General features: G+C 50.0%; 1 protein-coding gene across 1 annotated transcript in view; it reads left to right on the forward strand.

Moving 5' to 3' along the window:
• iqsec3a (IQ motif and Sec7 domain ArfGEF 3a) overlaps positions 1-12,500 on the forward strand; it is a 93,260-nt gene that overhangs the window by 6,077 nt on the left and 74,683 nt on the right. The window contains exon 2 of the mRNA XM_030342404.1: positions 11,919-11,999. Coding sequence (XP_030198264.1) covers positions 11,919-11,999 — 81 coding nt within the window. The remainder of the gene's footprint in view (positions 1-11,918; positions 12,000-12,500) is intronic.

A 12,500-nucleotide genomic window follows, 5' to 3' on the forward strand; every position in this document is an offset into this window, starting at 1 on the left:
TCGCTCAAGATATGAAAAACATCTCGGAGACCTCTGCTCTGACGTCAGTCTTCCCGTATTGGGACCAAAAGCGATTTCTCCATGTCTCGTACTGCGTGAGCCTCACAAGTCCTCCACATGATCAGGATTAGACAGCGCTGTGTTTCTGCTGCCTGGCCCTGCTCTACCCTGGTTCATGTTTCCAACCCCCTTCTCCCTCTCCGCACGCTCACGCTCTCCCAGCTACCAAACCTTAGCCCTTTGCCTCCCTCTCGTTATGTCTCTTTCATTCTCTCTCTCTCTCTCTCTCTCTCTCTCTCTCTCTCTCTCTCTCTCTCTCTCTCTCTCTCTCTCTCTCTCTCTCTCTCTCTCTCTCTCTCTCCTTCTCTCCCTTCACCTCTACCTCACTCTCCCTCTGCTCTACAGCAGCCAACCTCTGCATAGGGGATCAGCATTCAGGTCCAGGCCGTCCATCCATCAGTGAGCTAATACCTCTCCCCCTCCTCTCCCTCTCTCCCTCCTCCCCCTCCCTCTCTCCCTCCTCCCTCTCAGATTGACCCAACGTGACATCCAAAATGCATTTACATTTGATCTTTAGTTTACCTTAAACCAGAGAGGGCATTATGTATCTGTATTGAGTGTTTGTGCATGCTAGTGAGCATGTGGTGTGTGTGTGTTGGCGTGCGCATGAATGCGTATGTGCGTATGTGTGTGTGTTAGTCAGCCAGGACTTTGAGTTATGCCTGAAAAGGGAAGCCCAGAGTTCTCCGATGTCTCCTGGTGTTTTTTTGCTACCCTCACAGATACGCACACACATGCACACAGCGATGCAAGCACATGTGCACGCGTCATTGCTGTCAGACGCCTAGCAGATGTGGGCTGAAGCCTCATGCTGATGCTAAGGGAGCTAGGTAGCTGTGCCCTTAAGAGGATGGCTTTATTTATGCATCTGGATCGGGTATCTGAAGAGCTGTGCAGTTCCTTATGCAGCTTGCTATATATAGCACAGAAAATGCATGCTAATGCGCCGCATTAGCCAAGAGAACACACAGTCCTCCCTCTCTTCCTCCCCCCATACACCCTACCCTCTCCCCCTCTCTCTCTCTCTCTCTCTCTCTCTCTCTCTCTCTCTCTCTCTCTCTCTCTCTCTCTCCCTCTCCCTCTCTCCCTCTCCCTCTCTCTCTCTCTCTCTCTCTCTCTCTCTCTCTTCCTCCCTCTCTCTCTCTCTCTCTCTCTCTCTCCCTCTCCCTCTCTCCCTCTCCCTCTCTCTCTCTCTCTCTCTCTCTCTCTCTCTCTCCCTCTCCCTCTCCCTCTCTCTCCCTCTCCCTCTCCCTCTCCCTCTCTCTCTCTCTCCCTCTCCCTCTCTCTCTCTCCCTCTCGCCCTGCCTCTCTCTCCCTCTCTCCCTGCCTCTCTCTCTCTCTCTGGCAGTGCACCAACCCTTCTTCACTGCATGCATGCCCTCTTACATGTCCTGCCAGCACCAGACTTCCTCACAGTGAAGTGGGGAAAGCATAGAGCACTCAGCCACACACACACACACACACACACACACACACACACACACACACACACACACACACACACACACACACACACACACACACACACACACACACACACACAAACAGTAAAAACCAGCAGATCAATAGAGGGAAGGATTTGCCAGCGTAGCCACAGCTCCTGCCTTCCATATAGAGGTGCTCTCGCTTTGATCTCACTACGGTAAAACTGGAACTATAATCCTATTTTCGGACTAGCGTGTCCGAGCACTGCTAGAAATTCTGACCAAGACTGCCTATTTTTTTTGCAATAAACATGAGTCGACCTCCATTGACTTGATGCAAAAACTCAAGCTTACATTCTACCCTGAATATGAGATTAACTCTAATAAAAGCTGCACTAGATCTCATGGTATTGTTGATGTATTCTTTATTTTATGTGGACTAAAGTCTCCAGACGTTCATTTCCATCACTTTGCGTTTCACATATGAAACTAATTAAAGGCTGTTTTAATTTGGCTTTTAAAATGTTGGCTTCTCAAAAGGCACCAGGAGTGAGAGAGCACGGGCCTTGTTCACTGATCTACCAGCTTTGTTCTTCTGAAAACTGGCGGGTGGTGGGAGCTGTTGATCAAGATGGCCACGACTACGGCTCAGTTATCAACAGAGATGGTCAATCATATCGGCAGATAAGACACGGCTAGCATCATTACGCTAACTTCACACACACACACACACACACACACACACACACACACACACACACACACACACACACACACACACACACACACACACACACACACACACACACACACACACAAAGAAACGCACCCCCCTCTTCCCTCTTCGCTGACCTCTGCACCGCTCCCAAGGAGGAAGCTCAGAGCGTCGTTTCCTGTTCCCCATCTCCTTGGTTTGCTCTGCTATCTCTCTGAGCCCGGACTGGGCATTGGGGGCCGGGCTGTGAGCCGGTCTTGCCTTGTTACGACAGAGAGTGACTCAGCTCCATGAAATCATGAACCAAATCATGAATATCCTACAGGTTCTGTGTGAGTGTTTTTAAACCGCTGGCAGCTCGGGGGTGATTCCCGTGGCCGCTGCAGAACAAACTGTCTGTTTCCTCGCAGCGCTGAGCGACGCAGTGTGAGAGTGAGAGTCGATCCCAGGGCTACGCAGTCCAACGGCATGAGAGTGCTTCTTTGTGGTGATGGTGTGTGTGTTTGTGTGTTTGTGTATCTGTGCAAAGCCGATAGGATTTGGATATTCGTGTTCGTTTCTGGCAATTTTTAGACACCGTTAAAATTGTGTGTTTGTGTGAGCATGTGTCCGTGTGCAGTTGTGTGTAACATCACTTCAGGACATGGATATGGATTGGGACTGGGCTGGGCAGACTCGGTCAGAGCTGTTATAAGGAATAGGCCTTTGGTATAGCCTGACATCCACCAATGATAATCAGTGGGGAACCTCTGTTCCTCCTCGATTTTAAAGGGGCGCTATCCGTCCTAGAATGAGGCAAGCGGTAGTGTTAGGGTCTAGAGTATTTCAGTAGACCTCGTCTTAAATGCACAGGGTACATTTAAGACAAGGTCTACTGATATACTCTCAGTCAAACAATGATGAGTTCTTGAGTTCAAACTCAATGATGATGATGTCTTCTAAAATGGGTCCCGTTGTTAAATGTATTCTACCCTGTTTGAGGAGCACTTTAATGAATGCACAGTTAGTATGAATACAATTTAAACTCAGCTTCAAGTCTTGTTCACTCGCTGAAGAAAGGTTCAACCGATTCAGGTTGAACTGATCCACATCCAGGGGCTGCTGTCGGTCTGTCAGAGTAACGGCGGTGACACCGCAGAGCTCTGAGTTACGCCCCGGCGCCGCCCTGTCCTCTCGGAGGTCGCCCTCCATCACCAGCGCAGCGACGTGGGCCGGCGGCCCCATCTCTCTTTGTGACACGTGCGCTGTCACCTGCACGTCGGCGGTGACTTGCCGGATAGAAGGACGTGCCGCGGTCGTCCCGACAACCGTCGGACGTATCAGATCACGGCCGTGCGAGTGTCTGGACGGCTTCTGGACGACGCCGGACTAACCCTTTTCTTATCGGGTCATGGGACTCCAGTCCGCCCGGCCTCGCCCCCCCCCTCCCTTTCTTTATGGGTCACGTGACTCTAGTTCCCCCCCCCCCCTCCCCCCCGGTAATTTATTCACCCGTCCAATTAAAGTGTCCCATTTTTTGTGTGCAAAAGAACAGCGGTGCGCCTAATGGGAAATCACTGGAGTGTGTTTGTGTACGTGTGTGCATTTTTGAGTCTATGTGTGTGGGCGTTTTTGTTTGTGTGTGTGTGGGTGTGTGCGAGTGTGTGTGTGTGTGTGTGTGTGTGTATATATCATCAGCGTGCAGTTTAAATATTTCAGGGTTGCAGTTGCAAATGCAAATGTGAACAATATCCTCACCCGGCATCAGTCACTCTGATTGCATATATATTAGCCAGGCGCACCGCTTAATAACCACAGTTTAAAGTGAAATGAAATTACCCTTCCTCTATTATTGCAGTCATCATACTGTGGGGCCCAACTTTTAATGCTGCGTCTGGGTCCCAAATAACTAGACGATGAAGTTTATTATTTCATCCACGAAGGGTTAGACGAAGGGTTTCTCAAATATTACCCAGCATGCAAAGCCCATCTGTGCTCATTATCTCATATAATCTGACATTCCGCTCGTGCAGAAGGACTTGAGTTACTGCATGTTTTCTAAAGTGTGTCCACACACACACACACACACACACACACACACACACACACACACACACACACACACACACACACACACACACACACACACACACACACACACACACACAAAACCTCCACATGCAGACTCCTGGGGAAACGTCAGGTGTTGTTAAATTGAAGACCCAGAGTCATGTTTACGTCCAGCTACCTTGGGCTGCAGGGCTCCTCGCGTGCGATTGGAGCAGAAATGTCAGGTCCAGGGGACTTTATGGTCTTCTCAACAAATTTGAATCCTCTCTCTCTCTCTCTCACACACACACACACACACACACACACACACACACACACACACACACACACACACACACACACACACACACACACACACACACACACACACACACACACACACACACACACACACTCGCTCTCTCTCTCTGACCCTCATGGTTGTGTTTCTGTCCTGTTATTTCTCACCTCACGACTCACGCACACTGACTCACTCAGGCACTCACTCACCCAACAACTCACCCACCAACCTCTATAGATGATCGATTCAATTGATTGGTTTTACTTTCAAAACCAACCAGAGAGTATTTTGTATTACGTATGGACTGCATGAAGCATCACATTACCTCCGACTGCTGCTGCAAATGTCCGCCCACTGGGTTGATCTTCTGTCAATCCAGGAACACTTCCTTGCCTTGCCCAATGTCTGCACCCGTTACATCACCCCCCCCCCCCAGCACTGCCCCTATGATGACATGCTCAGGTCCACGATGCCAGTGGGCCGGGCTAATTCATCTCGCATGAATGGGATTGTACTGTGCGACACGGAACACATCACGATAAGGGAAAAGTGAACCATTTGAAAACGATTTGAGTTAAGAGTTAAACGGGAAAAGATTATGTTTAAATTAAATATGAGTGGATGATTATGGGAGTTGTAGATTGTACATTTCGTGAATAAGCATCTTTTATGCTTAACTTTTATCCTTTCGTCTCCCCAAATATTACATCTCTTCCGTCCTTAACGTCCCATTGCATCGTGAGTGAGTGCCGCATTATTGTCTAATATTTGATGCTGTATTTTACGGTTTTGTGTGACTTAATGGCTTTTGTCATTAAATCGTGCTCAATCATCTCTCAAGTCTTTAGACACTGGACGTCCTTATTGGGTCGGCGGTGTGACCTCCGCGTCCCTCCTTCAGCAGGTCACGCCTCCTTTGGAGAAGGCATCGACACCAACGTGTTTAATAAACGGCCTCCGCGGTGTGCTTGTCTGCCGTCGTCGTGACTCAGAACACAAAGCGTTCTCCTCATTAGAAGGTCCTCCGGCTGACGTCTGTCCACCAACCTGCGGCGCGCTACAGTTATAGACAACGTGACGCGCTGGCCCTCAGACCAGACCCAACAGCCTCGTCGGAGGGATGGGAGAACGCTTTATGGAGCCGGCGGGCGGGGACACAGCAGATGGGCCATGGAGCACTCGCACATAAACCCCAATCCAACGACCTCATGAGGAACAGTCTGTAAACGGGTTATTCATCTCTTCTGTTACTCCAGGAAGAGCGTTTACAATGTCTCTCATCAATCAGAGCGGAGAACGATTTACACTCTGACATTCTCTACGCGCACGAGTTAAAAGAGGACGAAAGTGAATACTGGTGGGTGACACAATAGCGTTGTTTGTCCCACTTATTATCCCACTCAGTGTAAAAAGAAAAAACCTTTTCAAAGATGCAACATTAAACACAACACTGGACCAAATTAAACAGCAATAGAATATAAAACCGCCTGTTAGAAACCTCCACCATCCCTTCAGAGACGCCTGTGTTTACTTCCTGCAGGGTCACAGTTAGTTTGCGTTGTGGTTGCACGCCCCTGGACATGTTCATATATACTGCATTATGCTGTATTACTGAGCCCAAACATCGCTGCAGAGCTAATACTCTGATGATTTATTTATGTTTGTCAAGGAAATGTCACATGGAATGCTAAACCATCTCTTACTACATCCCAAAACCCTCTCCGTTTCTCTCCTCTCTTCTCCTCTGTATGTCTGCACATGGCCATTCCCTCACCCTGAACCCAACCGGGTGACGTGCTGTTGACCGCGAATGAACTCCAAATTCAAACAGGAAAGAACAAACGGCGAGTAGATCTAACTGTGGAGACGTGGGTCCGATAGCTCGGAGTCTAATCCCCGTGCGAGGCGTTGTGCTAGACACCGCCGGTGGATTACTCTGTCCGTTAGACGCTGCCGGGGCGGGGGCCCGTGTGCGTGCCCGCGTGTGCGCGTCAGAGCTTCACACGCGTGCGGCTCCAGGAGGTTGTCCAAGTGTGGGGACCTGACCACTAACCGGTGGGCTGCCTGCACCGGTGGCGTGCGGAGATCAGAGCCCTGCGTCTGACGGCTGGGATAATCCTCAACACACGCACGGAGCAGGCGGAGCGGGCAAACAACACAGGGTTTATCTCTCTGTCCCCATCGCTCTCTCTCTCTCTCTCTCTCTCTCTCTCTCTCTCTCTCTCTCTCTCTCTCTCTCTCTCTCTCTCCCTTTCTCTCTCCCCATCTCTCTGTCTCCCCCTCTCCCTGTCTCCCTCTTTCTTTCCCTCTACCTTTCCTCTCCCTCTCCCTCTGTCTCTCTGCCTCTTTGCCTGTTTGCAGTGTATGGTGTACGAACTGTAGAGTGTGTGTGAGTGTGTACCTGTGTGAGTGAGAACATGTCTGTTTGTGTAGGAGTATGTTGTGTAACTTAACACCTTGTAGTGGAATTGATGATGTCAACCATAACGCTTGTGTGTCACGTGGGTGTGTTGCGTGTCAGGAAAGCGTGTGTGTGTGGGTGTATTAATGAGTGTATGTGTGTGTGTGTGTGCGTGTGTGCATATGTGTGTGCGTGTGCTTCTATGTGTGTGTTAGAATTGTAGGAATGATGAGCAGAATGAAAGGTGGAAAGATAGTGAGAGAGAGAGAAAGAGTGAGGTAGGGGGGAGAGAGGGAGGTAGGGGGGAGAGAGGGAGGTAAGGGGGAGAGAGGGAGGTAGGGGGGAGAGAGGGAGGGAGGGGGAGAGAGAGTGAGGTAGGGGAGAGAGGGAGGTAGGGGAGAGAGAGGGAGGTAGGGGAGAGAGGGAGGTAGGGGAGAGAGAGAGTTAGGGGGAGATAGAGAGAGAGGTAGGGGAGATAGAGTGAGGTAGGGGGGAGAGGGAGGTGGGGGGAGAGGGAGTTAGGGGGGAGAGAGAGTTAGGGGGGGAGAGAGAGATAGGGGGGAGAGAGAGAGATAGGGGGGAGAGAGGGAGGTAGGGGAGAGAGAGAGTTTTAGGGGAGAGATAGTTATGGGGGAGAGAGAGTTAGGGGGGAGAGAGCCTGAGAGAACGAAGTGTTCTTCCTGTGTAAACATCTTCCTCTCCCCGATTCCATTTCTTAATCATGTGCTAAATAACAGTGACAGTGGAGCAGAAAGGGGAACGCGATGTCCACCTTACGTGGGAGGAAAACGACTGCATTTAATAACAACATTTCTAAATCCGAGGCTAACAAGCTAGAGGTAGACAGGTTCCAGAGGACTTACTATTTCTCAGATAAATTACATGAATTCATAATTAAAGCATAACTGGATTAAGACCTTGGGAGGACACATTTAACAAGACAGATATCTCATCTTCTGGTGGCGGGGGAAAGGGTGGGGTTCAATAATAACAAGTAGTGTAATAACTCTGTAATGACTCTGGTCCCTCATATGATCAGTGTCCCTAATCAGTTCTCATCACGCACTCACCAAAAGCTTGTGCATAACAGATTGGTTGTTGTCTTTTTTTGGTTGTGTTAGGATGTTAGGTTTGACTCTGGTCTCCTGCGATTAGTACTACATTATTAAACAGGAAGATTTAATTATCACTTAATCATTCTTATCTGCCTTTGTTTGTTACGTTCTTTATTTCAGCTTGGCAAAAAGACATAGCACACACACACACACGCACACACACACACACACACACATACGCGCGCACACACACACACGCACGCACGCACGCACGCACGCACGCACGCAGACAGACAGACAGACAGACAGACAGACAGACAGACAGACAGACAGACAGAGAGACAGACAGACACAGACACACACACACACACACACACACACACACACACACACACACACACACACACACACACACACACGCACAGCGGACCTCGGTTACACTGTAACCTGATCCCTGACTGTGTTGTGAATGTAAAACAAGATGGCAATGAATTCTGCTTGGGTGAAAAACAACCGTTGTCCAGATTAATGAAGGTGGAGAGATGCAGTCCTCCATCCCGGGCTGGTTTAGTGTGCACCTCTTAACTGGGGCGGGCCTCACCGCCATCCATCACGGTTAATTAATGTGCAGCTTGATTGGGCCCATGCATATTTATTGAGGAGCGTGCACGTACCACTGGCCTATATTTCATCTGCACAGAGGACGGAGGTGAACGTGTCCTTAATGCCACGAGGACGTCTCATGTAATGAAGCCTAATGCCTCACGCCGGGATTCTGCATGTTCCTATTATTTGGGGTCTGGTGAATTATGGGTGGGTCGGTTGGTTGGTATTATTTTGGGGTCTGGTGACGTATGGGTGGGTCGGTTGGTTGGTATTATTTTGGGGTCGGGGTAACGTATGGGTCTGTGTGAAAGCAGAGAGCCGTGCAGACGGTGTGGGGTCCCTCTGAGGCTGCCTGCCTTCGCCAAGCTATTATAAAACCTGCCCCACTGGCTGTCACGGCCATTAAGACGAACACAATTAGCAGGGCCGTTAACAATGGAGAGGAGTAAGCTGTTGTACCCAGCCCCCTCTCTGTCACTGCTACAGCCTGATACCACGGCCCCCCACACACGCACTATCTATCACCCAACACACGCGTGTGGGCACACACACACACACACACACACACACACACACACACACACACACACACACACACACACATACAGACACAAACGGACACACACACATAAAAAAAGGACAGAGAGACACAGCTCTGTGTGCACGAACACACTCACACACATGCATACACACACACACACACACACACACACACACACACACACACACACACACACACACACACACACACACACACACACACACACTCCTTTGATAACAACACACCTTGATAGCGTAATGCATTTTTGTGCCGTGAGAGAGTTCTTCTGCTGGATCTAAGGGTCAGGTGGAGAGCCAGGCCACCAGCGGCCTTCTCCCAACGCCAACAAACCCCAAAGGGATTCTGGGTAATGAATGACGCTGGGCACTGGAGTCCCAGACTCAAGGAGACACTCATGTCCCCGTGTGGAGTCTGAGAGAGAGAGAGAGAGAGAGAGAGAGAGAGAGAGAGAGAGAGAGAGAGAGAGAGAGAGAGAGAGAGAGAGAGAGAGAGTTAGAGAGAGGGACATTGATGCACGCCCGCTGCCAGCTTCCTCGAGGTTGAGCATCGCCTCTCCATCGATCTCCTCCTCTTCCCTCCATTGTTTCCTCTCTCTCCTCTCTCTCCTCAGCTCTCTCCTCTCTCTCTCTCTCTCTCTCTCTCTCTCTCTCTCTCTCTCTCTCTCTCTCTCTCTCTCTCTCTCTCTCCTCTCTCTCCTCATATCCCTCCTCCCGCTCTCTCCTCCCTCTCCTCTCTCTCCTCTCTCTCTCTCCCCCTCTCTCTCCTCTCTCTCCTCTCTCTCTCTCTCTCTCTCTCTCTCCTCCCTCTCCTCTCTCTCTCTCTCCCTCTCTCTCTCTCTCCTCCCTCTCCTCTCTCTCTCTCCCTCTCTCTCTCTCTCCTCCCTCTCCTCCCTCTCCTCTCTCTCCTCTCTCTCTCTCCTCTCTCTCCTCATATCCCTCCTCCCTCTCTCTCTCTCTCTCTCTCTCTCTCTCTCTCCTCTCTCTCCTCTCTCTCTCTCTCTCTCTCCGTCTCTCTCTCCTCTCTCTCCTCTCTCTCTCTCTCTCTCTCTCTCTCTCTCTCTCTCCCCCGCTCTCTCCTCTCTCTCCTCATATCCCTCCTCCCTCTCCTCTCTCTCCTCTCTCTCTCTCCCCCTCTCTCTCTCTCCTCTCTCTCCTCTCTCTCTCTCTCTCTCTCTCTCCGTCTCTCTCTCCTCTCTCTCCTCTCTCTCTCTCTCTCTCTCTCTCTCTCTCTCTCTCTCTCTCTCTCTCTCTCTCTCCCCCGCTCTCTCCTCTCTCTCCTCATATCCCTCCTCCCTCTCCTCTCTCTCCTCCCTCTCCTCTCTCTCTCTCCCCCTCTCTCTCTCTCCTCCCTCTCCTCTCTCTCTCTCTCCCTCTCTTGAGCGTCCCACGTCCCCCTGCGTCGGTCCTGCAGAGAGGAGATCGCCGGCGCTCCTTCTGTTAGTCCCGTCTCCTGACGGTGGGAGTAATGGAGCGCTGCTCCACAGTGCCTGAGAGGCCGTAGGGGGAGGTGTGAGGGCTGGGGGAGGAGATAGTGGTGGTGGGGGTGGCTGAGGGATGTTTGGAGAGTGATGCTGAGGTTATGTACTCAGGTTGGGGTGGGAGATGGAGGGATGAGACCTTGTGGATGAGGATGATGGATCCAAGTTCTGATTCTTTATTTTTATGTGAAACGGACACTCACTCACACACACACATGCACGCACACACACGCTTATTAATGAAATATTCTGCATGCATAGTATGCAGAATATTACAGTGCCAATTCATTTTTTGCATCTCTTTAGTAGAGTTCTTCTGAAAACTGCTCTGTGTGACACAGTAGCACGCATAACAACCAGAGGAATCTAAAACATGGATCTAACATTACTTATTCATATGCCCTCTTTGGTTATGGGTACTATGTTGGACACAGCACTGTGTGTGTTTCTGTGTGTGTGTTTGTTTGTTTGAGTGCGTGTGGGTGCGTGTTTGCGTGTGTGCGTGTCCCTCTTTTGTGTCCCGGGCACTTAAGGACGAACCTTATTCCTTGCTAACGCAGAGCTATGAATATCTTGGCAGATGTTTGTATTCCCCGGGCAAAGGCTTAGTCTTACTAGCCCGTACGCTGCAGCACAAAGACGAATTAAATCACCCAACGAAAACCTCTTCATGTGCGGCGACACATAACACGATCTACTCCTGGAGTCCATGTGATCTCGACTTCATGAGCTCTGCTTCTGATGATATCAGGAAAAAACAACGGAACAAAACAAAAAAACGACATTCAGTTATACTAGAATTCAAATCAGAGTCTATTTATTAGCCAAGCGAGTTAGCACAAGTAATTTAAATACATGTGATTTGTCTTGGTCTTCCGCTACAAAGGGAAGGCTGAGAAACGCATAACACGAACAAATCGAACAAATGTAAATCACCATGCTAGGGTTCTATGCATTAAAGAGTACAAGTACTGCAGGGGCTAAGTATGTGAAGGAGCAGAAGTGAGCTATTTCTAAACCCTTATGTCGGACACAGGATGTATAATGTCCTCGTTGTGTATGTTCATTGGTCTGTGTTTGTCAGGTATCGTTGTGACGGTGTGACCATCAGCTCCTCTTACATCGGAGGTGCTTCACCTCAGTGAGACTTCCTGAGTTAATAAAGGTTCAATCAAAAACGTAAAGAATCGATGAATGTAACGGATAACTACGTGCACATGAGGAGCGTAGCCGGGAGCGCTCTGAAGGCCGATCCCGTTCCCCGCCTTACTCCTTTCTCCGTCCAACAGCAACCAGACGGTGCTGCACCAGTTCTGCTGCCCGGCGCCCGAGGCCTCTGAGGGGGAGCCATCCTCCGCCTGTGTCCCCAGGTAAGACCCCCCCCCCCCCCCCCCCGTCACCCCAGAACCCCCCCCTTCCGCTCCTCCCACAGCTTACACACACTTCCTCATTTCATTCTCTATTTTTATTATTTTTCGTTCAAACACGTTTATCCGTTTGTGGTTGTTTTGTTTTCTCTCTCCGTCGTTCCATGTTTCAGTGTAGCCAGCAGATGTTCATGCTTCCTTGTATTTGATGGTGCGACACAACCACAGCCCCCCTCTCTGCACACACACACACACACCCCTCCCCGGTGTCCCTGTAGTCCATCTCAAAGTGGTTGTAAGTCTTTCTGGGTGGGTGGGTAGTGGTTTCAGAGAGCGTTATAGGAGGACTCTGGCTCAGTTCTCTTCATCTCCTCCTAGTTGTGTCTGGCGTTATGGCACCGGTTGAAATAATGTTACATCCAGTCTGGGGGAAAACAAACAGAAAATCTGCTCTATCAGATCAGCTAATTTCCCGCAATCTAAACTGTCACTTGTAGAATAAGA

Source organism: Gadus morhua, chromosome 19, assembly GCF_902167405.1.
Source record: "Gadus morhua chromosome 19, gadMor3.0, whole genome shotgun sequence".
NCBI lineage: Eukaryota > Metazoa > Chordata > Actinopteri > Gadiformes > Gadidae > Gadus > Gadus morhua.